This window comes from Hypomesus transpacificus, chromosome 18 (genome assembly GCF_021917145.1).
Source record: "Hypomesus transpacificus isolate Combined female chromosome 18, fHypTra1, whole genome shotgun sequence".
Lineage (NCBI taxonomy): Eukaryota > Metazoa > Chordata > Actinopteri > Osmeriformes > Osmeridae > Hypomesus > Hypomesus transpacificus.
In genome coordinates this window covers 5200100-5225088 of record NC_061077.1, presented here as the reverse complement: position 1 = coordinate 5225088, position 24989 = coordinate 5200100, and the positions used below count along the sequence as shown (strand labels likewise).

The following is a 24989-nucleotide window of genomic DNA, read 5'->3' as shown; positions in this document are numbered from 1 at the left end:
ATGGCCGGGGTAAGTCACTGGGCGGCGTAATCACTGGGCGGCGATGGTGGCACTGAGTGCTGGAGCTCTGGCTGGAGCTGTCACCGAGTCACTGGGGAGAGCCGGAAGTTACCGAAGATCTGTCTGCCGAGAAAGTATACAAGTCACTGACTTCGTTTCTCTACATGGAACTGGGAGGTTAGTTCAATAAAATTGATAGCCTACTCAAGTTTCGTTTTTAATTGTAACGGGAAATTAAATAATGAAGCTTAGTCCTCTGTCGCTGCGCTGTTGGCTTCCGCGACCTGTTGAATGCATTTCTCAAAGACTTCTGGTGTCATCTTATTAAGTATGATGATTTAGTATCGTGTATTTAACTGACAGCAACCGTTAAACAAACATTTTCCCATGCTAAGGTTAAATCTGCACAAAATGAATAATACATTGTTCGATAACAATCTGCTTTGCCCACCGTAATTCCGACATAATGTCCTCATTTGAACATTTAGCTGAACACTCGCAGCAAAAATAAGGCAGGGTAGTCTACTTGTATTCCGTAATTTAACGTGGTTAATTGGCATCAAAGTATTGTCCAGCCCTCGCGTGACAAACTGTATTCAACTTTCTAAAAGGAGACGATAAACCTCTTAGGCATGTATTCTCAACCAAGCACCGATGCCAACAACACAATACACTATCTGTATCAGCAACTTCTACTAGCGTTAGTGTTACAATTAAATCGGTCTCTCTAATGCCCTTGCCTGATCCTACCAGCTTGCACGCAATGAAGGTACATGGCATGGTATTTGAATCTCTTCTCGAGACCTTGAAATAAGACTATCAGTTTCTTGTGTTAGCCACCTGCTCTGCCCTTATGCACCTCAGACGGTTACCATGAGCAGCTCCAGAGAGACAGCCAGTTCCTGTGTTCAGACCAGCGAATGGACACAGAACTGGTGGACAAACTGGTCCTGCAGCTCAACAGAATCTACCCCCAGATATTGAGTGACAAAGAGGCCCAGAGAGTGAGTATATAGGGGACTGTTTACGCTGATCTATCAACTAGTAACACAAGAAAATGTGAACAGTTGTGTCCATATTTGATCATGCAAATGTGTGTGTCCTGTTGTGTAACGTGTGTCTTGCTATAGTTCCGGAACTTGAGGGTCCCCACCACAGTGCGGTTGGCTGAGCTGCTAGTGCACCTGCAGGGAAAGGGCGAGGAGGCTTGTCATGAGTTCTACAGAGGGCTTCACATCCACGCTGAGAACATCTACTTCAGCCTACCCACCAGAGTCAGGAGCAGAGGTACAACAGTGACCACAGACAATTTAACTGTCAAAACACAGTTTGTCTGCCTGCCTATCTTCCTGTCTTCTAAATCACATTACCCTCTCTCCCATCTCATCACTGTGTACCACAAGCTGTTTTCCAATTACCCCTGCCACCCCTCATGTCACTGTATGTGGCAATCCCATTAGGACAGAGAGGGGCCAATGGACTTTACTAATGCTCATCAGCAAAGTAGATTAGTTCCGTATTTTTCTACTGTTTATTGCCTATGTAGGCTTGGCAAGTGTGCGTGTGTGTAAGAGTTTTTAATGGTGTAGTGAGACTGACTGTGTTCTGCTCTGTTCTAGAGACGGCAGACCCAATCTGGACTAACACAGAGGCCGGGCGCAGAGAGAGATATGTACTTAATGACAGGGGTAAATCTAATACTAATAATTAAAGGGTTAGACTATTGATAAACAGATACCTCATAACTGTCACAACATTAACTCATAACTATTACAATATTGTATTTGTGGTATAAGATAATGACAGCTTAGTAAGGCAAAGTGACAGTTTTATCTTGTAAGTAAAAGTACCCTCTTTACCTTCAAGTTTAGTTATACTGCAGAACTTGCTTGTCTGATTCTCCTTGTGAAGCCCAGCATCACAATGTGACCTTTTGGTCTCTCGGTGCGGGCCCACTGCACTGTCATTCATGGTTCAATTAGAGCCAGGCCTTTAATGGGTCAGACAACTAAATGTGTGGGGGGCGCCCCCCCTCCCCTCTTCCAAACAACCTCCTCTCCTGCATTCCTCTGCACATTTCTCCTGTTCCACTGGGTCAGAGGTAACTGGAGACAGGGAAGTGGGTCAACCGTGATGCTCAGCTAATGAAGCTTCAACACCCAATCATGAGATTGAGAGAGATGTTGTTCTTTCATGTTTTACTCATACAGTCTCCTTTATTTTCTGCAAAATGTAAGATTTGGTGAGATGTCCAGACTGTTTAACTTGGTCTAACTTCACTCTATTCCTCCAGGACCATTGTTCTTCTTAAGTTGTTTCAGTCTGGCAGTGGGACTGGCCATGCTCTATTATTGTGGGGGTGAGTCATTCCGCCTAGAAGAAACTTGATGGATCTCTAACTGGACAATGCTTCTTACTCTTTCTCTTCTTGTCCCACAATTTGACCTCTCTCTCCTTTCCTGCCCAGCAGAAGTGAAGGCAGTGAAGGGTCCAGGTTTATTGCTGCAGTACACAGCTCTTGGACTGAGCAGGGGAGCAAGTGATGTTCTCATATCATACGCCGATGATGGAGCCGGAACAATATAAGCCAATTTAAGAAACAAGCTTAAAAGAAAACTATGGAGAAGATGTCCCTTTGCAAAACATATTACTTTGCTATGCCAAACTCTTACTAGTAGAGGGAATTCTAAGGTGCTACTTTATGAAGGTTGTACATACTTGTAAATATAATTTTACTTATTTGGTCAACGGTAAAGATTCAAATTGAACCTTGATTTATTGGACATAATTGTTTTAACAAACAGTGTCTCTATGCTCTTAATAAAGTTTAACGTGGGCCTAATTTGAACACCACTGATAAAAGAGCATTAGGAGACCACATTTCAGGTCAGTATCACTATTTAATCAAATTCATTGAATCTTAGGTAACTTGAAAAGGCTAAACATTTACTTGTATGCCTGGTAAATGAACTTTTCATCAAAACAAGCTGCTGTGTAACTTTGGATGCCTCAAATGAATGTTTCAACACCCTCAAGTATGAACGACAGCACTACTGCCTGTTTCTGTACGTTGAACACAGTTATAGAATGTTGTACACAGAGTAATTGTCCTCACCTTCTCGCTTACTTACAACATTGAGTGCCTTGTGATGGTGTGGGGATAGCTTTGGGATGTGAGTCCTGAACACAGCACTGATCTCAAATCCACTGTCCTCAGAAAACCATGGATGATCAATAAATAAACTAAATTGGTCTCCAATTTATCATCCAGACTAGTTCTCTCCTTTGAAATTAAGTATGAGGTTTATTAACCTGTACCAGAACATTTGTAGTTGCATTTTAAACCATTTGAAACACATTAAGGAAACAACGAGATTGTAACATTCCTTTCATAACAATAAACACTTTTTATTAAACATAGCACGAGGTATGTATGTAACCGAACACAAGGAAACATTAAATTCCAAAAGACGACACTAGAGGGTGCTCCTCTCTTTGCTTAGGGGCTTGTTTGGGAGAACTGACTGTAAAAATGTGCTAAATATGACCAGATAGGCCAAAGTAACTAAACTCTCTAGTCTAGTCTGTTGAGGACAATCCTTCATAAACAGTAGAACGGTAGAACAGATGTTTTTCTTTTTACTGAGGTATGAACTTCAGGTAGCCTATATGTAGCTACGGCTCTGTGGATGGTGTATGGTCTTCTGAGGTAGATTCCTGCTATTCTCTATTCTTGAGGACAATGCTACAGTCAGCCACACATTTCTAGCTTTGTCTCTTCTTTCCATTTGGAGAATATCTCTGCTCTGTACAGGGTAGTAGAGAGGTGTTTTTTATAGGAGCAATCAGAATACATTATAGAATAATATAGATCAGTTCAAACATCTTCTGTGAGAGAAGCTGTGTCTCAGAAATAGGACTTCTGAGCGTTTCCACGGTTACCAGAGTCAGCTGTTGAAGGAATAGACTGTGTCACTTTGACATAAAAAAAATTGTGCATTATCATCAGAAATAACTCCATTACAGACATGTTTCACTGTCAGTTGTAATAATTCTAGGAAATTGTTTTGGTTTTTGTATCCTAGATGGTTCAGTTCTAATGGAGGGTTTGGTGGCAGGGTTGAGACAAACGTTTAATCAAGGCTTCAGTTTTAATGAGTGGTTCTATATCTGTATTTGTGTGCTGTTGATGCTGATTTACAACACACTGAGTCTAACAGCCACAGACACCATTTGTCTTATTTCCCACAAGCACTCTCAACACTAAAATGTTCTAGTATGTATAATTATAATGTGTTTAGTTTACAGAGGCACAGCTCCTCAAAAGACATTCTCTTTATGTACAGTGTGTCTCTCTGTCTGGAAAAGCCTTGTGGCTTTTGGCTTTCACCTTATAAATGTGATTAAATGTAAACTTCAGTTGGATGACTGTGTCTGTATAGGCATGCATAGGTGTGTGGGTGTATGCTGCTTGCTGGAGGTTACAAGGGGACAGGGCAGTTGGCAGACAGCGAGGTCACGTGTCTCTTGCTGTTGTCTCTATTTTCCTGTTTGTCCCCCACAAACCAACACAATGTTTATACAAGTTGACCTTGTCATCTCTCTCTCTAGCTGTCTCTCTCCCACACATGTTCAGTATCTCTCTTAAACCCTCGGCCTCTCTCTTACACACACCCTTAGTCCCTCTGTCTTATACACACCACCAGTCCCCTCTTACACACACCCTCAGTCTCTTTCTCTCATTCTTGCTGCCCCAGCATGCTGTGACTGGGGACAAAAGAGTTCTGGTAAATAAACAGTAGCTGGATTTTGTATGAGGTGTTTTTCTAGTGGAGGTTTCTGTGGTGCACTGGAACTGTTTGTGTGTTTGTGGGTCAGGTTGGGGAGCAGGGATGAGCTGTTGGGAAGTTCAAGAGAGCAGGTGCTGAGTCATTGGGACCTATTGGGAGGAAAAGGGGAGGTACGACACATCATGGGAACAAACAATACCTGTTTGTAATGTTTGTGTGTGTGAGACAGAAACAGAGAGCAATAAACCTGACGCTACCTGTCAAGCTCTAAGTGGGTTAGCCGTTCTCGTTCGGTCTCTGAACTCCGAAGGCTGTGATGAATACATTGACCACCATGATGATGAAGACCATGCATGTGGACAGGTTCTCCATCAGGTTTAATCTGAAGTGTTTGCTTTCATCATTCAGGTTCCACCGTACTGTGGACGAGATAAGATTCATAGTCAAACTTAAGACAGACTGGTAATGAATGGAAGATGTTGGCTCTGCTGGGACTCGAGCCAGAAGCACAGTGACATCTTGATTTTATACCCTGCATAGTGCATTCCATGCACTGTGTAAATGCTTAGTGCCCATTCTTGCGTGTCCCTGACTGAACTCTTATACCTTTTAAAGGAAGTGTGTGTTCAGGACAAAGCAACTCTGAAAGGATAGTTAAGACTGCATCAGTGTGGTATCTGTAGGGACACATGGGGAATGGTGTTTCTAATGGAATGTCCTGTAGTGTATCATGTGACATGTGTGTGTGTCTGACTTTGGCTGTGTGGAAGTCCTTTTTTGTCCGGCAGATTAGCACAGGTTAAACGGTGTGAGGATCTTTAGTGTGTGCAAGGCTGTGTGTGTCTGGCCCTGCCAGGGGGTGGGGTGGGGGGGTGGAATGTAGGGCACTCACAGCACGCTCTACTGACTCCATCAGACAGGAGGGAGGTGTGTATGTGGGGGGGGGGGGGGCTCGAGGGAAAGGAGGGGTGGAAAGGGGGCAGCAGGTCACAGATTTTGTCACTGGTAAAAGGGGACAACAGAGCTGGAGGATGAAAGAGTGAGTATGAAAGAAGAGGCATAAGTTAGAGGAGGGGGATTTATGGGATGGATCCGACGGTGGTGGTGGTGTGTGAGGGTCAGAGGGCCAAGAGGGAGTGTGTGAGGCCTCTCCCGTGCCGGCTCTATACCTTACTGACACGTGATGCTTGAAGAGAAGTCAGATAGACGCACTCAATAAACCTACAGGAAAGGCATCCTCTGACTTGGTCAATGGGTTCCAATTAAAAGCAACAAAGAGTGATTAATGATTAAATCGAGATTTGTTTCAGTTACTTCCAGAAAGCCTACTTAAAATAAACTACCATCACAATTTCACTTCTGGATGTTGCTGGATGTTCTTCCGTATGTTGGATAAAAACATTAGTTCAAAAATATCTGCATTATAATTGAATCACCAGTCTCTTGTAGAGTACTATACAACATACTTCTATGTAGTGGACCATGGCGGCCATGGTTTAATCATTAATTTCCATTTAAAAAGAGCTGTTTTGTGATGTTTCTAACAGTTTTATGTAACTCTTACACTATGATCTCTGATGTTTCCCTCCAGGCATCTTCACACACCACACTGAATGTCCGGCAACATATCATATACAGTGCCCTCCAAAAGTATTGGAACAGTGAGGCCAATTCCTTTATTTTTGCTGTAGACTGAAAACATTTGGGCTTGACATCAAACGATGAATGTGAAACCAGAGATCAACGTTTCAGCTTTTATTTCCAGGTATTTACATCAGGATCTGATGCACAAATTAGAAAATATCACCTTTTTGTTCGAACCCACCCATTTGTCACGTGAGCAAAAGTATTGGAACATGTGACTGACAGGTTTTTTTTGTTGCCCAGGTGTGTCCTATTACATACATTATTCAATCAATAAATACCACTGAATGTCTACACTCAGGTTCAGATTGGGTAAGATAGGTTTTGTCTATGCAGACTGTATTCAGAGGTGAAAACAACATGAAAACCAGAGCGCTGTCTTTGGGTGAAAAACAAGCAATTGTGAGTCTTAGAGAAGATGGAAAATCAATCAGAGCCATTGCAGAAACATTGGCCATAGCCAGTACAACCATTTGGAATGTCCTGAAGAAGAAGAAAACTACTGGTGTACTAAGTAACAGACGTCGAACAGGTAGACCAAGGAAAACATCAGCAGTTGATGACAGAAACATTGTGAGAGCTGTAAAGAAAGACCCTAAAACAACTGTTAGTGAGATCAGCAACAACCTCCAGATGGCAGGAGTGAAGGTATCACTATCTACTGTTCGCAGAAGACTTCATGAACAAAAGTACAAGGGCTACACCAGAAGATGCAAACCACTCATTAGCAAGAAGAATAGGAAGGCCAGGCTGGAATTTGCCAAAAAGTACAGAGATGAACCTCAAAAATTCTGGGACAAAGTTTTATGGACTGATGAGACAAAGATTAACTTTTACCAAAGTGATGGAAAGGCTAAAGTTTGGAGAAAGAAAGGAACTGCTCATGATCCCAAACACACAAGCTCATCTGTGAAACACGGTGGAGGTAATGTCATGGCTTGGGCTTGCATGGCTTCTTCTGGGACGGGCTCATTAATCTTCATTGAGGATGTAACACATGATGGCAGCAGCAAAATGAACTCGGAAGTCTACAGAAACATTTTGTCTGCCAATTTAAGGAAAGATGCAACCAAACTGATTGGCAGAGCCTTCATCATGCAGCAAGATAACGACCCAAAACACACTGCCAAAACAACAAAGGAGTTCATCAGGGGCAAGAAATGAAAGGTATTAGACTGGCCAAGTCAATCTTCAGACTTAAACCCTATAGAGCATGCATTTTACCTGCTTAAGAGGAGACTGAAGGGAGGAACCCCACAAAACAAACAACAACTGAAAGAGGCTGCAGTGAAAGCCTGGGAAAGCATCAAAAAGGAAGAATGCAAAAGTTTGGTGACGTCAATGGGTCACAGACTTGCTGCAGTTATTGAAAGCAAAGGATTTGCAATTAAATATTAAGTCTTATTCACTTAAATATGTTTTAAGTATATCTGTTCCAATACTTTTGATCACATGACAAATGGGTGGATTCAAACAAAATGTGATATTTTCTTAGTTGTGCATCAGATCCTGATGTAAATACCTGGAAATAAAAGCTGAAACGTTGATCTCTGGTCTCACGTTCATTATTTGATGTCAAGCCCAAATGTTTTCAGTCTACAGCAAAAATAAAGGAATTCGCCTCACTGTTCCAATACTTTTGGAGGGCACTGTAAGTATCTGTCAAGTGCTACTGATTAAGGCAGGATTTGGCCTGTATTGTCATGACTTGAACACTTTTTTTAACAACTGCTCCTCACTCAAACACATACAACCCCCTTCAACAAACACACATACACACATGCAAATCTGTTATTATGCTGACACGTGCACTACAACCAAATAAACTCTGACCTGGTCACAGGCCTGGCTGGGTTGCTATGGCTACAGTTGGAGTCCGGTGGGTAATGGGTAGTTTGTCAGGAGACATTGGACTTGACAGAGCATGCTCCTTAGAGAAGGTCAGCCCAGAGTGGGGAGAGGCGAACATTAGGCAGGAGGAGCAGGTTGTAAATACACTCCCACCAATGAAGAAGAGCCCAGAGAATACACTGGGCTGGTGAAGATTGCAATACACAACTCCATTACACAGTAAAACGTAAAGAAGCGGTGCTTCTATCTAATAGAGCCTGCATTTTATGCTCAATTACAACTATTGATTTGCTCACCGATGAAGATGAGCAGAACCCCCACAGTGACCTGCAGGCAGAGGGAGATGCTGATGAGGGTGATGAGGGGGGTGTAGAGGGAGACGGCTGGGCCTTGCTCCAGAACAGCCTTCAGCTGGGAAGCATTCGCCATGAGCAGAGCCACATCCAGCAAGCTTTCTGCTGCACTCTTCTTGTTGGCATAGTGGTTCATGTTGAGGTGAGCAGCCCTGTCCCGCCTATCATCTGTAGGGGGGGGCTGGGGGCAGAAACACACATGATCAACAATAACAAAAACAACAGTAGGACAGATACCATGTATTAAGGACAATGGAGAATATTGTGTGGGATTTAACATCTTGCCCACTGATCCTACCTACCTTAATGGAATATTCTGGTACTAGCACACACTACAAAGATCGACAGCGTAGGGAGAAAGAGACACTGCATGTGGTGGTAATGTACAGAAGGTTTAAACGAATTATTGTGTCCAACACAGATGAAGTAAACACTGTGTGGTAATACAACACTTTAGATGTAGGCTCCGCTAATAAGGAAATACTGCTGATGATATGATTACAAGCATCTACACATGACAGCACAGCCATTAGGAGAGCATGAACTATGTGGACAGCTCACATTAGTACAGGAAGGAGACACTGAGACAATTCCTGTCCCATTAACACGTAGTGGAACACAATGTAGGAACTGTACGTGTAACAAACGACTGCCCTAAGGTTGTATTAAGCTAACAGTGGGTGAAAATGAACACATGTAACACTGTATCTCAGCACCCAGCAACACTCCTCCCTTTCCCTAAGAGCAGATTGCTAACGATGACCTCATCTGTCCATTGAAAGCACCGCCACACTGTCCTTCACCCACTGGCGATGAACCATGCCTGTCTTTACACAGTGTCAACCAACACTGCCTACACATGTTTACAAACAGACACTGATAAGAGGAACTCTGAGCCTGATTTAAGTAGCCTTTTGTGCACCTACAAAACGGTAAGTGGACGTAGAATGCAATGATTAGATTTAGGCTATTGGAATTCTGAATGAATTGACCGAAAGTCAATGAGTGAGAGCTGCCCATGTTGGAATCCCCTCTGGATTAATTAATATAGGCAACCTTTTGACACCATAAGTGTTCCACACCCATCCTACAGTTGTGCATGGTTGGCCTGTGAGGTGATCCACAGAGCTGTGTGTACACAATCTTCCTTTGCGCTCCAGGATTAGAGACACAGAGGTTGAGTGGGGTGGACACCCAGCAGAGAGCTCTGCTTTAGGACGGCAGAGAGCAGGAACCCCTTCCATCTATCACAGAGCTCATAAGAATCACCAAGCCCTCAGGAGAGAGACTGACTGTGGTGTGTGGCATGATTTCTGAATTCAACATCAACACTGCAACCCATTTCCAATGTGGGTGAATGTAAAACACACCTCATATTTCATTAAAAGTACAGTTGAAATTCAACCCTGGTCCTCAGGACCCTCTGTCCTGCATGTTTTAGATGTTTCCCTGCTCCAACACACCTGATTCAAATGAATGGTGGTTAACAGGCTTCTGCAGAGCTGGATAACCACTCATTCATTTGCATTAGCAGCTTCCTCGAATGTCTCCTTATCTAACCTGTTGTCAGCTACTTTGTCTTATTTCCAAGATTTACATAAGTGCACAGCTAAGGCAAGAGCAGAATGCTGCAGAACCTAACTGCTAAGGTGTGTCCTTGCAACTCGGATCATGCAGATGTGGTACACCCCTTGTCTACACAACAACTAAATGTTATCAATGTATTAACTGACTTGGTGCCAAACTGCTACTTTAGGGAGAGTCATTAGCAGCCAGTTAAACTGAGTTTGCCTGCATTGTGGGATAACCTCTTTTGTTGAAAATGTGAGAGAATCTTCAAAGACGGGGAATATCACTGCTATGCAAAAGAAACATGCTCTTGTTAAGTCACATAATGTGTGTTTTGACTATTATTATTGTGCTGCATTCTGTCTTGTTGCATCAGCACTTTTCTGGCCTCCATCCATCATGTTCCATCAGTCTCCCTCTCTCTGTTCACCTCAAACTCTGGCTCTCCTCCAGAGGAAGGATCGACCCAACAATACTAAATCTAATCGCTATGATTCTCTGAAGGGCTTTTAGTTTTAACAGCCTCTGAACACAGGAGGCTAGCCTACAAGACATACCAACTGAAACCTACTGTAGGCTGGACAGCCAAGCCCAACAGCCAGAGTGCAAATTACAACAGAAAAGATATGCAGGCAAAATAAGACCAATGAGTCCTCAGTGATTCCAACGGACATTGTAAATGATACAAATTGTGTATTTTATTAAGCGTAAAGATTCCATTTGGTCTTCGATACTGGGGCTCTGACACAAGAGCCTGGCATTCTCTGTTTAATTAAATACAGCTATTAGGGCCAGGATGTTCTGATGATCCAACTGCTCATTTCCTCCCTCTGTAAAGTGTGTGGTTATTGCTTTGTGAGCAGCTTGACTACCTAGTAGAGCTAGTAAAATGACTGCCGCAATCATTGCAGTACAAAACATTCAAGCTAACAGTAAGTCTATATGAAGTGTGACATTTGGATAAAGTAGGCTACAGATCTAGGACAAATAATCAGAGACAGATACTCAAAAAACAAAATGCAATCAACATAACTTAAGAGAGAGGAACAACAGAGCAGGATACACTATTATTGTCCATTTATGCAAGTGATTGGACACAATGAAACCATTCATTTTCCACAAAGCCTTTCAGGTGCCATCAGTGCTGTGGTCATCAGACTCAGGCAGCTTGTCATCAGACTCCAGACTTGACCAAGGGTGGGCTTTGTTCTGCAACCAATCTTGCTGTTATCTGCAAACCATCGAAATGTTTTTCGAGTGCTGTACAAAGGATATTGACACTCTTCTATAGGAGGTTTCAAATCGTGTTTACATGTTAGTTTATTTCTAATTAGTTTAAACCACTAGGCTAACTTGTCCTTTAGTGTCTTTTTTCTCGGGCTCATTGCATTCTATGGGGGGTGTCAGTGGACCATCAATATCTAATCATCTACACTGAAAAATAATGTACCCACAGTGAATAGCCGGTATTAATATGTTACAATATGATGACATCTAAGATTAGGAATGCTATTTTTCCAGAAGTGTTGAGAACGCAAGTCTGTGAATGAATTCCTAAACACTCGCCTCTTTATCCTAACCATGGCAACCAGCTTGTTCGAGCAAACCGAAATACATCTGCATGAATAAACCCCACAAAGTTGGCGGCCACACTGGTAATATGATATGAACGTTTAAATTAACTAATCAACTGGTGGCGACAAGCTACCGCATCTATTATAACTTCGTTTGCTATCCTAGCACTAAGAAATTATTCTAAAAGGGCTCACCTCTCTTCCAACCACTACGGCATCTCCATTCCCGTTAATTTCCATGTTGCTGGCTACCCAGTCTTGCTAGTTTTTCGACATAGTAAAGTTGAGAGAAGTATAGCAAGTGCCTAAGTATAATTGCATATAACAATTGCTGACGGGCATTTGTGACAGTGAATGCTATGTGCGCGATGTAGGTGTCGCTATTTGGGTTTCAGGAAGGAATGTGGACAAATTACTGTAGGCTACTGGTCTCAGATCAGCTAGACTAGCTACAGTAGTGTTTAGTACTCGAGTTCATGTATCCATTTAAAAGTAACGTAACACATACTCATCTGTGTGACCATATTGTCTTAACAAAGCATCTTAACATTGGAATTACACTGATATCATGCCATAATGTTTGCTTTACTTTGTGGCTTATTGCTCCTATTAGTGGACTCGCGCTAAAAGGTACACTTTCATTGGGTGGTCCGTGATCGTGCAGCATTGCTACCAGGGCAGGGGCGTGTAACTGTGAGTGAGTGTCACAGACGCACACCGTGCCGGCTGATTTGTGTGAAGATGGATAGCAAGCTAGCAGCTTTTAACTTGACTGCGCCCATTGAATGCTGAGGATAGACATCCATATAATGGTTAATCAATTACAATTTTCGCTTGCTAACTAGTTTGGGGATGTTTTCTTCTACCTAACTATATATAGCTACATTTACACGCAAACTACGCGTTTCCATCGCATAACATTATCGTTAGCTAGCTAGTAATACATCGGCAAGATAGTGTAGAGAGCTCAGAGTGGGTCATTAAAAAAAAATAGCACTTGTTTCTGTTTAATCCATAATGTATAATATCATATACGGAAATAAACAGTTGTCAATAATTCAGCAAAAGCTGTTCTAGCCAAGTTGTTGTGGTCCGGTTTACAACCACGGGCAGGCTAGCTAGTCTGGCAATCTCACAGTAGTTTCAGACAGTGTGAGTGAGTCAGTAGCCAGCAGGATATAGCTAGCTATCTCGCTCTCTATTGGGACGCTCACCGACTTGCATGGGTAAGTAACGCGTGACTAGCTACTTACAGTGTGAATACATTGCAAACATAAGTATTCCCTAAAGTTTGAGTATTATTAATGTTACAAATGATTGTTGAATTTTCTGTCCGTTATTATTAATTGTTCATTCAATCTATTTAGCAGCATGGTGTAGATGAGCGCATCTCGTCGAATTTTGTTAGATAGCTAGACTGGCTAGTATAGTACCGCATATCAAAGTCTCGAATTCATGTCATGTTAGAATGCAGGCAGTGAAAGCTAGCGTATTTTTCCAAATATAGATCTTCCCCAGCAGCGGTGGTATCTTGGATCATGCTCATTGCAAATCTAACCAGGTCTGATTTGAAAGCATTTATTCCCACTAAACCTCTAACATTTATTGTTTTGCTTGGCACTGTTCAGACTGGATGAAGCCACATAGTGACAGCGCATCTTGATACCTCCATGCTGGCGAACTGCGTCACCGAGCGGGCGCTGCAGGTATTCAGCCCCAACTCTGTCTCCGTGTTGGGAACTCTCTAGCCATAGTAAACATTATCTGGAAACATCAGTGATTCAACGTTACAATCGCAATGGAATCGGGGGACGAGTCCAATTCGGAGGCTCCCCTGGGATTTAAATATCCTTCTGTTCCTAACTCGAAGTGTGAACTCAACATTAATATGTATGAGACTATCAGCGATGGAAACGTCAATAAAATGGAAACCTCGACAGTCGTGAGAGGTGGAAGCGACCCTAGCCCTCCTTCAAATTATCAGCGGATCGTGCGTCAAAGATTCATCAGGAGAAGTTTATGGTTCTCGGACTCAGATGAGCAGGCCTTTGAGGCTCCCGAATGTGACAACAGGAATAAAATTCTCAACATAAACCTGCGCACAATAGTAGACAGGACACGAGGGACACGGTCTGGACTACAGGAGGGCTCAAGCACCGAGAGCCAAGCTGGTCAAAAAGATAGCGCGACAGAGAGTGCAAGTGCCGACGATGAGAAAGAAAAAGCTGGAGACAAATTGGGTGTTGTCTCCATTGACGGCGGAAAAAACGCTATCAAAGCAGCAAGCGATGAGAACGAAGAGGAAGCTGAGATGAAGGCTGTCTCCACGTCTCCTGGGGGAAGGTTTCTCAAGTTCGATATCGAACTCGGGAGAGGGTCCTTCAAGACTGTGTACAAGGGCCTGGATACTGACACCTGGGTGGAGGTTGCCTGGTGTGAGCTTCAGGTATACCAACTACATCATTTTTTTTCTTGATTGATATATTGTCCATTTTAATTTAATCTCTAATGCAAAGTGAGCATTCGTAGTTAAACAGCCCAAAATAAAGTTAAAACAAATGCTTATTTTGTTGGAACGTTTGGTTACAACATGTACATTCGTAACCAAACCTGCTTAACCAATGTACGCTATATGACCTTAAAAAAATCTCAGTGTGGATGTTTTGAAACGTGTGATGGATGACAGGGGAGAGGTTCCCTCAATCATTTCCATTAGCCAGTGATGCAGGGCTTTCACGGGATGTCCCTTCTGCTGTCAGACAGGCTCCACATGGGCAGGAGACTGTTGATGTCTACAGGGACCTGTTCATTACTTCCACCACCGTTGACATTATACCAATATGTTGTAAATGGGTTTTCTACAAATATTAAAGGCTTTATAGATGTGGATTGACAAGCTTTACTACCTAATGTCCCAAATTACATTGTGCTTGGAGTCTCTTGAACAATAAGAAACTAACTTCTAAGCTTGGACCATGCATGGGTATTCCCTCATTATATTTGTCTTATAAAGACTGCTGGTCAGGATTACCATGACCTCTTTCTCCCAGGAGGCTCAAAGCCACTTTAATAAGCATGACTGAAGTCCTCTGACTCAGTATCACTCGTTTTACCTTGGCTCTTGTCTGTCATTGGTGCTATTCAAAAGGAGGTATAAAACGTAGCCCACAATGTATGATCTAGGTCAATCTCTGATCAGCACTTCTAATGTGATCCTGTAATACAGTAGGTGCATTTCCTGGCCGGGTCCCAGCGGTAGGTGGTGAAAGGTAAAGGCCTTGGCACCCCTCCCTCTGTGAGACAGGATGCCCACAGACAGGAAACAGCTGAACGTACGGTTGCATGCTGGGAGCAGTGTGGTGGCCTGAATTTGTGTGTAAGAAACTGAAGCTTGTTGAGGTAGTTTGTTTTGTATGTGGGAATGTGAGCTACCTGGTGGTAAGTACGGTGCCCAATGATGTCATGTGATTGCACCGCCTAGCATCGTTACAGATGAATGATGTCATGACTCAGAGGTTGGGGACAAACATGGATGATCAATCTTGATCCAAGCATGGAGATCATGTACACAGCAAATACCAGTCATGGAGAGGAATTGAATGACTGTGTGACAGTGTAAACATTTCTTTACAAAAAATCCTCTGACAAGAGGACGTAAGCCAGAAAAACAAAAATCTTCTGTATGTCCCCATATACTAATGGGCAAACACTGCCTCTAGTGGGCACCTATGGAACTCAATTAGCAATCCAGGCATTTTTCCCCACTGGCTGTTAAAACCACTTTCTTGCACTGTATGTTTTTGTCAATTTTGCCCAAAATTACTGCCCCAATCACTGTTACTTTTTGTAGTTGATTAGACACATTGATCAGGACTTCTCAGCCCTGCCATTTAGGTTTTTCATGAGGTCCCATTTAATTAATTAGAAATGGTTGTGCGTCACGATTATTGATCCTTCCGAATGGTCTATCTCATTAAGAAATCAAACAGGACTCCTTTCATATTGACTACTGCTCCAGTAATGCCCTTGGAGATAACAATAGATTAGCTGTAATGGAAGTTAAACTGTACCCAAATTCAACCCACTTCATGTTTTCTGCTTTTCTCACACATACGGTATTGTGATTCTGTTATCTTTGCTTCTGCATTTACTAATTTGACTGCTGTATCAAACGTTTGATACTGTTTTTGAGTTGAATAATTCTGGATTTCCTAACAAGGGTTTGACAGTGTGTAAGGTTAGTGAGCATGGTGAACATGTTTAATGTATGTGAAGTGCAGCCGTCAGGGTCCCCTAGTGGCCTGTAAAGAGCACAGTCCGGATGGTTCTGCCAAGACGTGGGGAGCATTGTCCCCCCACAACCCCAGGCTCCTCGTTTCACCTCTAAACATCCGTGTCCACAGCCGTCAGTTGTAGAAACATTTATCAGTGCCATACATGTTTTCCCCTTTGTACAAGTGCATGTGGGTGATGCTGGGCATGCGTTGCCCAGTGGACTGCCGTGGTATGTAGCGTTGTTGTAGGTAGGTGAAAGAGGGATGTTTCTCTGTGATTTTCCACTCAGCCCTCCTCCTGCTGGTCACATGGTTTCTCTGCCTGAAAGTTTTATTATGGCCCTGTGCACTCTCCCGGTTTCTCCTGGTCTCTCTCACACTCTCACTCTCTCTCATTCTCTTTCTCTCTCTGTATCTCTCATTATCTCTCATTCTCTTTCTGCATGTTCTCCCCAGGCTTATGTCAAACAGATGGTCTTAGAGCATGGAAGGATATTCATCTCAGTAGAAGGTTGAAAGAGAGATCCCCCCCCAGTGACTTCTGTCTTGTCATCAACAACTCTTCTGCTAGCTGGTCCCGCATCACACGACCCCACACTTACACAGTTCACCTCAGGAGTGTGGTGCAGTCAAGTGCTTATGTTCTGCAGAATCCAGATACAATCTACTGTTGTGCATCTGATCACAGAGACGAGAATGACACAATGGAAGGAGAATGGTTTTTGTCCAAGCGAGAGGGGAGACCACCACACACACTTTGGTGGTACAAACATTTGGTCTTGACTTGTGTGGTGTGTAGACCCTGTTGTGTGTGTGTGTGTGTGATCCCCATGTGATCAAAGAGATGGAGAAAGGAAATCACAAGAGTTGCCCAAGTGGGTCATGGGGAACTGTGAGTGGGCGGGAGCAGGGTCTGAAGTTCTACCCAGCTCTCATCAGTAGCTCAGCCCCTGACCTGCTGCAGCCAACCAGGCTTAGTTGGGCCAGAAAGAAGTGGGCAAAGTCTGGCAGTTGAGGCAGCTAGCTAGTTTATTTGTGCAAGTGGTGCCAGAGGCTCCACTTGATAACTGGTTTGTTCTAAAAGACTGTCAGCAAGCAATACTTACAAGTTCAGTTAAGCAAAGATTTATGATGACTTATTTGCATACAAGTAATGACATTTAGCACCAAGGAATGTACCAAGGAATGTGTGTGTCTCCTCCGGCTGGTCCTCCGGCTCCCCCTCGACCCACTCACCTCCCCTGGCTGAGGTATGTTGTGTGGGGAAATACTATCTGAACAATGCAGAGCAAAGCCTATCCCGCCAGTCAAAACATGGCTCACGGTAGAGTTCAAGCACGCATGCTGACTCTGACAAAATGGCAGCAGTCGCTGACCTAGTTGTACAGGATGAAATGATGGGAAGGTACACATTAGCAAGTTAGCTTCAAAGTTCAGTATATTTCTATAAGGTCTGTGCCTAGTTGCCACGCCCGGCATAACCAGCCAGAGACCACAATATGAGCGGGATCCAATCTTTTATTCTCTGCTGTACATAATGTATTCCATGAGGATGACATCATTGTGGAAGAGTGGTGGGAGGCAAGGAGCTGGTGGTTGATTGAGGGGACAGAGGGGTGGTTCGACACATGCAAGGCTGCTGCCTTGGCTGAATGCAGAGCAGGTTCTGCAGATCAATTCTCTGTTGTGTGTGCTGATACTGTTGCATGATGGAGCCCAGAGACCAAGACCACTGACAGTGGCCCTTCCCCATTCTAACCTTCATCATCATCATCATCCTCCTCCCTCTCCTCTCTTCCCTGCAGATCCTCAGTGCAGTGAGCAGCGTCCTGGGAAACGCCCTCCTTACCAGCCCATAGAGCAGTCACAGCGTAGACCTGTAGAGGCAGAGGAGAATACAGATGCTATTGCATCAGTAGTGGTTCCTGTTCTGTAGCAGACCTCTGTGTGGTTCAGGGTTTGCGTATACGTATATACATATTTTCTTTCATGAGTTTTTGAGCCCCTCAGTCATTTCAAGCTGTGGCATAATGGAAACCCTTTCCATGTGTACCTTTCCTGAACTTCTCTTTAGCACCCTGGTCTGAGCCCCTGTGGTATGGGGACATGGTCCTATATAGTTGGTGTCAGTGGCATTGAGCCCTTTACATAATAGCATAAGGTGAATGGATTTGGTTTAAGTGTGTCAGGCTGAAGTCAAATCCATAATCCTGTATTTAGATTGACATAGTCCTGCTGATGCATGTCAGTGTTGGGTGATTTCAGTGGTGTCGTCCAGGAAGGTCAGGTAGTCTGTGTCACGTTGCTCTGCTCTGTGGGGAGTTGTGGTGCAGTCCGTCTCTGTATTGATGCATCGACTGGCCTGAACAGCAAACGATGAGGTGTCATTGATGCAAAGCATGAACACAAATTCTACACAAGTAAGAAACTAGTGTTCACATTAAGCTGCAGCAGCAAATGACTGTAAATGTAGCAATCTACCGGTTTTCTGAACAGTAGCAGCCGAGAAAAGAAGAATGTTTCACACTCTCCCGTTGCAGCGCGTCGGGGCAGGTTTGGAGGTATCGACCCCCCTCGGTTTGCTGGCTAAAAGAATTGATGTAGGAAAGACCTATGGCATCCCTGATGTTTTCATGCAGAGCCTGTAACTCCAGCCCCTAAGCAGTAGCAGTGTGTGGGGGAGTCTGTGCAGGGGTGCTTGTGCTGAGTCAAGGCTGCCTCTCTGGCTCTGTGCCGCGTCACTGCAGCACCTAAAAAAAGCGAGGCGGCGGTGGGTCAGATGAGGACAGCTCAATCTGCCATCCCAGCCCCTCTGGCAGGCCGAGTCCCAGAGCAGACTGGAACACACCTCAGGGAGCTCCGGCCTTAAAGCGGGGTCAATTCTGATGATGGCTCGCTGTTTGACTGTCCTGGTCTACGCTGGTCTGTACAGGTTTAGGGTACATTATATTCTGAAGGATTCTTTGAATTGTGATTGTGTGCAGATTGTGGTTCCGGAGCAGATGTCTCAGTCAGACTTAAAAGCAGTCATCAGCACTTGGGTGAACACACTAGCTTTGGCGTCATGGCACCACAGCTATTAGGCTAGCCACTGTTGCTGGACAGTTCTATTTACAACCTCTCTGGGTTTTACTGTGGACTGTGGATCGTTGTGTGTATTTGTGTATGCGTGTGTTTGTGTGAGTTGGAGGATGTCACCGCCATCTGTCATAGTCCATGTTTAGCTGTGTCTGGTTCCTCTGACAGACACATCTCCACCTGTACTCTGGTGTGGCTGGTTAGCAATCTAGCAGTTCGAATGAGGACATTCAAACTGCTAGCAGCATCATTTAAGTCAACCTCAACTGGCCAGTGGACCTCCTTGCACGGGTAGACTGATCACATCCTGTAAGTCATGCCATACAGCCTACCCCCTGAGTATTCCTTAGAGAGACACGTGAACTGACTGTTTTGAATGACAAAGCTCTGATTTCCATTCTGTTTCGATTTTGAGGCTGTGTGGGTAAAGGGTAAAAGCCTCCCCCAGGAGAGGCGTGTGTGTGGCGGGTGGAGGGGGGTGGGCTGGTGGGTCGGTGCTGTCTTTGGTTTGATCCCATTCACAGATGCTGCCTGCTGAGGAGTGTTGGAAGAGGCTGTGGAGAGAGTGCCGTTTGGTGCTCCTAGCCCCGTCCTCTTGTGCTCGCTATCACAGAGAAGGAAGAGGAAAGCCTCGGTTCCCTCCACTCCATATCTGTCTGCCAGGAGATAGTCCTGCCTCAGCTGTTAAGAGGCACTCCTGCTAGCTAGCTCCCACTGCTCACCAGGAGGACTTTGGGTCTAAAAGGCCCTCCACACCTTTCTTATCCTCTCTTGTTCCCGCTGTCGTATCACAAGTAGCCTTCTAGCTGTCTATGCCTATCTCTTTGACACACATGTAATCAGACTGTTACGGTGACCCTTTGGTGGTTGAACTCATTACGTAAGTAGCATTAGCCTGTGGAGGAAAGGAAAAGCTTATTATCACCCACACTTGTTGGGTTGTCTTTCTGTCAATGGCAGCGCTTGTTCGTCAGCTTCCATATTTTGCCTGTGACAGGAAATAGGCTTACAGGAGGCCTGCGTCTCCTAATCCTGGCTACACGCAACATCACATCTCTCGCAAACGTGCACACGCACGCACGCTCACTTACACAACACCTTTGCAATGCAGCCCTTGTATACAACACACGCCCATACACACTTCAGCTACTGTTTTAAAAAGCCTTCCATTTCCTCAATGTGACGAAGCTGTTATCTTTCCTTGTCTTCTTCTGCCTGAAGTGAAATGGCCCTGCTGGTTAATCAGCATTTCGGTGCTCTCCTTGGCCAAGTAGTTGGCCACGTGCACAAGTCTAAAATATTCCTTCCTCCTCCTCTCCTGTTGGCTTATCACTGCTGCAGTCTCACCATCTCATCCCAGTCTTCAATAATTCACCATGCCACCCTGGGTGCCAACGCGCCAATTAAAGAGTAGCCCTGCTTCAGAGCCAGGGCTCTGCTGCTCTGCTGTAGCACTGAGACAGAGATAAGTAGCAGACAGGCTGGCACTGCCTCGGGCCTCCCCCCTCCTGGACTGGATGACAGATGGGACAGGATGTTGCAGAGGTGGAGCTGGTCCAGGATCAGCCCATACTGTTACTGCGGTGCTGCTCCCTTGTGACTGCACTGAGATCAGTCCTTAGACGTAGTGCTGGAGAGGAGCCTCCCCTTTGCTCTGAGGTGTTGTGAGGAGAGGCCTCTGGATGGTTCAACCTGAATCATGGAGCCATATGCACAGTTAGGCCTACTGGTGTTTAGAGGCATTACTATAAGCCTAGATTTCCAATGTTAAAAATGTTGTGACATATTAAGTTTCTCAGCAGAGATGTTTGAATGTGTCTAATCCCATTGTTCTTATTTAAATTCAACTAATCACAGCTGCAGCTAACCAGAGGGTCCTTAGCCAGGGATCAGATCAGAAGAAGGCCAGACTAATTGGGGGATAAGAGGAGAAGAACAGCGATTGGTCACACAGTCCTGAGATGATGAGGGCAGACGGAAGGCCAAATCGGCCATTGATTTTTGTGTGTGTTTGTGGTGGCGTAATTAAACAACCGTGGTGTTGATCAATGCCAGGGCCGTGTCTCAACCATGGCTGTCTGCCTTGTGCTGGTATACTCTCTCAATACTTAACGGAGAGGTGAAATGTTGGTCAATCTCTGCTGTAGTCTGGAAAATACTAATCTGGTCACAGGCATTACAAACTGAAGGCTGGGATTGTAGAATAAGAACCAAATCATAGTTTGTCCAGAATGTACTAAGTTAGGCTCAAATCTTGATCGCATCCAATCTTTTTATTCATGTGCCGTGTGAAGCCATCTTGTGAACCAGACTTCCACATCCTTAATTTCCGGTGTGAGATGAGGTTGATTCATCTTGGTAAATTACACTGTGGTTCCTTTTATTGCCTTCACACAGCAACAGGGGAATGTCCTGTTCTGCATGGGGAGCACTGTAGGGGAGGCAGAGAGCTTTAATACACAAGCCCCTCAGCAGTATTCATCAAGGTTTCTGGCCGAGAACCACATCAATCATGTGTGTGGGTGCGCATGTGTATGTGTCAGCTGAACAGTGTGTGGAATATGTCCCCATGATGGAGGCTCCAGGCAACGAGCCTCTCCTGAGAGGCCAGCCCCACACACGGTGCCTCTCTGGGGCAGTGAACGACACCATCACACAGGGATGCCTTCTCTCTGGGCTCCATTTGTATACATATTGAACATGTTTCCATGTTGATGACCACCACACGCAACGCTCAATTGACCCTTCCTGTCAGTTGTCTACAGAGGAGATCGTTGATGTGGTCTGGTGTCTGCTCTCCTGTGTGGCCCATATCCTCTCTGGTCTTTGTGTCTGGGTGTGCTGGTGTGGGCTCTGTCTCAGACTAATAGAGTCAAACACACAGCTGTAGTCAGGAGCGACGGTCTGCAGCACAGTGTTATAGATGACTTCATGTTGATGTCACCATTCATTTGTCAGAGCCTGTGGCCCAAGTGGAGGGTGGCTGTGCCTGGGCCTGTGAAACCCAGCTGTGCAGCCACGCCTGTGCTGTGCTTGTCTGCTAGCTTCTTTTAGACCAATCTGCTATTTTAACGGGACAGACTTGAGTTGGACCGGGGAAGAGTTTGTACCCAATCGGTGAAAAGTCTTATTGATGGTTTGGTGTGATGTTCATTAGCGTGTCTGTATATGTTAGCATGCTGTGCACAACACTGAGTCGGCACGTGACGCCTGAATTATGCAGAAGTCTGCCAAAAGGGAAAGCATAGAAGAGAAGCAGAGGAAACTGAGGAGGGTGGGGTGATGTGGGGGCAGGGGGAGGGGGTGGAGGAGGGGGGGAGGAGGGCAGAGACTGGGAGGGGCTTTATAGGTTGATGATGCCTAGATGAGGAGAAGGGTTTGACAGCAGGAGCCTAGAAAGAGAATGTGGAGAGAGACGGGGTGAAGGATTCTTTTAGGGGGCTGCAGCCTCAAGGGAGGGATCCTCCATCACAGTGCAGTGTGTTTAGGGACAGCCCCGCCCAGCCCAGCCCTGCCTAACCCAGCTCAGCTCCTCCAGGCTGAGCTGGGTTAGGCTGTCTGCAGAGCTGAATTATTTATAGTTCTTGAGAGGAGTGCAGGAAGAACACCCCCCACACACACACTCAAACACACACTATAAAGCACTCCATCTCGCATGATCACATCACCTCACCACGTTCCTTATGACCTCGCATCATTGCACATCTATATTTGTTTTTTTCTCTGAGGACCATTCGATTTTCATCCTCTCACATATGCACACAATTACATTTAGTTGGACTACTTGTCTTTCACTCTCTTCAATTTCCTCCTCTGTTTCCCACCTCACAAGCTGATTGGATAATTAAATATGTCAGTGGAGAGCGAGGGCCGTCTTAGTTTTATGTTTCTTAGATTCTCTCTTTAATGGCGTCCTTCTCTGTGATGGTCCGTGCTGGAGTTAGCGTGCGACCCCGAGCAGCGGGCAGACACGCTCTGCGTGTGTGCGTACCCGTATGTTCAGATGGAGGTGTTACATAAGCGTGGGCTGACACTGAGCGCGGCATCCCGGTAAGGACGCGGTGAGACCCAGGCTCCCTACAGGACGTCATCACGCCTCCTGCTGGGCGGCCGCACGCCAGTTCTAGGAGAGGGGGATGAGCGATGGAGAGAAGAGAGTTGGGATGGAGAGAGGGCTGGGGGTGGGGTTGCTGAAGGTAGTGGCTCACACGAGGGGAGCAGAGCGAGAAGGAGATTGCGGAGGTGGGGGATGTGCGCAGGCAAGCAGGAGGGATCGACAAATTGCAACCTTTGCTCCCCCCCCGCCCGCCCCCTCCCGTGTGATGAGGGTGTGTCTGCAGATGCTTGTGGTTGTGTCCTCCCTAGGGATGGCCATGACTGTCGTCCTCCAGTCTTCATCACTTGAGTAGCCTGTACACTGGCACATACTATTCATTCATACTCCCAGGAAGCATTTGTTTATTTTGTTCTGGCTTCTGTCAAAGCGCAGGTCCTGCCTGCCAGATCCAGCCTCTGTCCTGGATACCTCAGCTGGGACTGAGATCGTCTGGGGCTTTTATATGATCCCATTAGTGAGCTGTAAGTGTCTGTCAGACAGACTTGGAGCTCGAGGGATCAATGGAAGAGGGGAGGCACGTGCACACACCCACTCATAATCCCATCTGGATGTTCTTGAAAAGCAAATGCAACAAGTCCCTCCCACCTGGGTTTGAACAGGCTCTATGTTGATGTATTTTTTGCCTCCTTCTACCCTCACCTTAACCTTCCTCTTCCAGGACCGGAAACTGACCAAAGCAGAGCGTCAGCGCTTTAAGGAGGAGGCGGAGATGTTGAAAGGTCTCCAGCACCCAAACATTGTCCGCTTCTACGATTTCTGGGAGTCCCCCCTCAAAGGAAAGAAGTGCATCGTCCTGGTGACAGAACTTATGACCTCAGGCACGCTGAAGACGTGAGTGTCCTTGAAGATTTCCCAACAGACACGCCAACACACACATCTGCTTCTGTTTTATACAACAAATACAAACTGTGCTAAGGGACTGGTCCCCTTTGCTGAGGGACTGGTCCCCCTCTTAAACACACGGTTAATTCCCCCCCAACATAAAAATGTATCATGTATATATCGATCTATAAATGGAGGCTGGCCCCTAAGCTGCCCTGCTGTGTGTGCATGTGGCCCTGCAGCTACCTGAAGAGGTTTAAGGTGATGAAGCCCAAGGTGCTGAGGAGCTGGTGCCGGCAGATCCTCAAGGGCCTCCACTTCCTGCACACCAGGACCCCGCCCATCATCCACCGAGACCTCAAGTGTGACAACATCTTCATCACCGGCCCGACCGGCTCCGTCAAGATCGGAGACCTGGGTTTGGCAACTCTCAAAAGGGCTTCCTTTGCCAAGAGTGTTATTGGTAAGTTATTGTTATTGGTACCAAATCAAAGACCTATGACAAACTCATGTGAGGAGAGAGTACACGTAACAACTGTTTTACCTTCCGTGACCCTCAGGCACCCCAGAGTTCATGGCTCCAGAGATGTACGAAGAGCACTATGATGAGGCTGTGGACGTGTATGCCTTTGGGATGTGCATGCTGGAGATGGCCACCTCAGAGTACCCCTACTCCGAGTGCCAGAACGCCGCCCAGATCTACCGCAAAGTCACCAGCGTGAGTCCAGCTACCACACCTGCAAGTCTTCCTACAAACACACTGTTAGGAGAGCTGTTTCTAGAGGTTCAATCGTTACGAATTTAACAGCAGTCGTCGAAAATGTGAAGGTATAAGGTCAGTAAGCTGCTGTCATGTGAGAATGTAAAGGATAGCATGTGACTGTGTGCGTGCCTGTGTTTTTCCATCATTCAAAGAA

General features: G+C 45.3%; 3 protein-coding genes across 7 annotated transcripts in view; 2 read left to right on the top strand and 1 right to left on the bottom strand.

The window, feature by feature from the left end:
- The first annotated feature begins 20 nt into the window (after nucleotides 1–20).
- On the top strand, nucleotides 21–3126 carry LOC124480731 (caspase recruitment domain-containing protein 19-like). Of its 2 annotated transcripts, XM_047040296.1 has the most exons (6): nucleotides 23–177; nucleotides 865–1004; nucleotides 1131–1287; nucleotides 1620–1688; nucleotides 2294–2359; nucleotides 2471–3126. In XM_047040296.1, exons 1-6 carry the CDS (start codon nucleotides 165–167, stop codon nucleotides 2584–2586), a joined length of 561 nt encoding a protein of 186 aa, XP_046896252.1. In that variant the 5' UTR covers nucleotides 23–164; the 3' UTR covers nucleotides 2587–3126. The 2 variants fall into 2 exon arrangements, with proteins under 2 accessions (XP_046896253.1, XP_046896252.1); XM_047040297.1 differs by lacking the exon at nucleotides 1620–1688 and having other exon boundaries at nucleotides 21–177.
- Nucleotides 2525–12187, bottom strand: LOC124480732 (ninjurin-1-like). The gene is made up of 4 exons (XM_047040298.1): nucleotides 11977–12187; nucleotides 8582–8819; nucleotides 5048–5209; nucleotides 2525–3951 (listed from the first exon to the last, which is right to left on the bottom strand). The coding sequence occupies exons 1-3, from the start codon at nucleotides 12019–12021 to the stop codon at nucleotides 5067–5069; spliced, it is 426 nt and encodes a 141-aa protein (XP_046896254.1). The 5' UTR covers nucleotides 12022–12187; the 3' UTR covers nucleotides 2525–3951; nucleotides 5048–5066.
- Nucleotides 12188–12492: 305 nt separating this feature from the next.
- The window catches only part of LOC124480161 (serine/threonine-protein kinase WNK2-like), a 34657-nt gene continuing 22160 nt past the window's right edge, over nucleotides 12493–24989 (top strand). For all 4 annotated transcript variants that reach the window (XM_047039247.1, XM_047039249.1, XM_047039248.1 and 1 more), the window contains exons 1-5: nucleotides 12493–13007; nucleotides 13410–14227; nucleotides 23909–24081; nucleotides 24315–24535; nucleotides 24633–24790. In XM_047039247.1, coding sequence (XP_046895203.1) covers nucleotides 13580–14227; nucleotides 23909–24081; nucleotides 24315–24535; nucleotides 24633–24790 — 1200 coding nt within the window. In that variant the 5' untranslated portion in view covers nucleotides 12493–13007; nucleotides 13410–13579. The remainder of the gene's footprint in view (nucleotides 13008–13409; nucleotides 14228–23908; nucleotides 24082–24314; nucleotides 24536–24632; nucleotides 24791–24989) is intronic.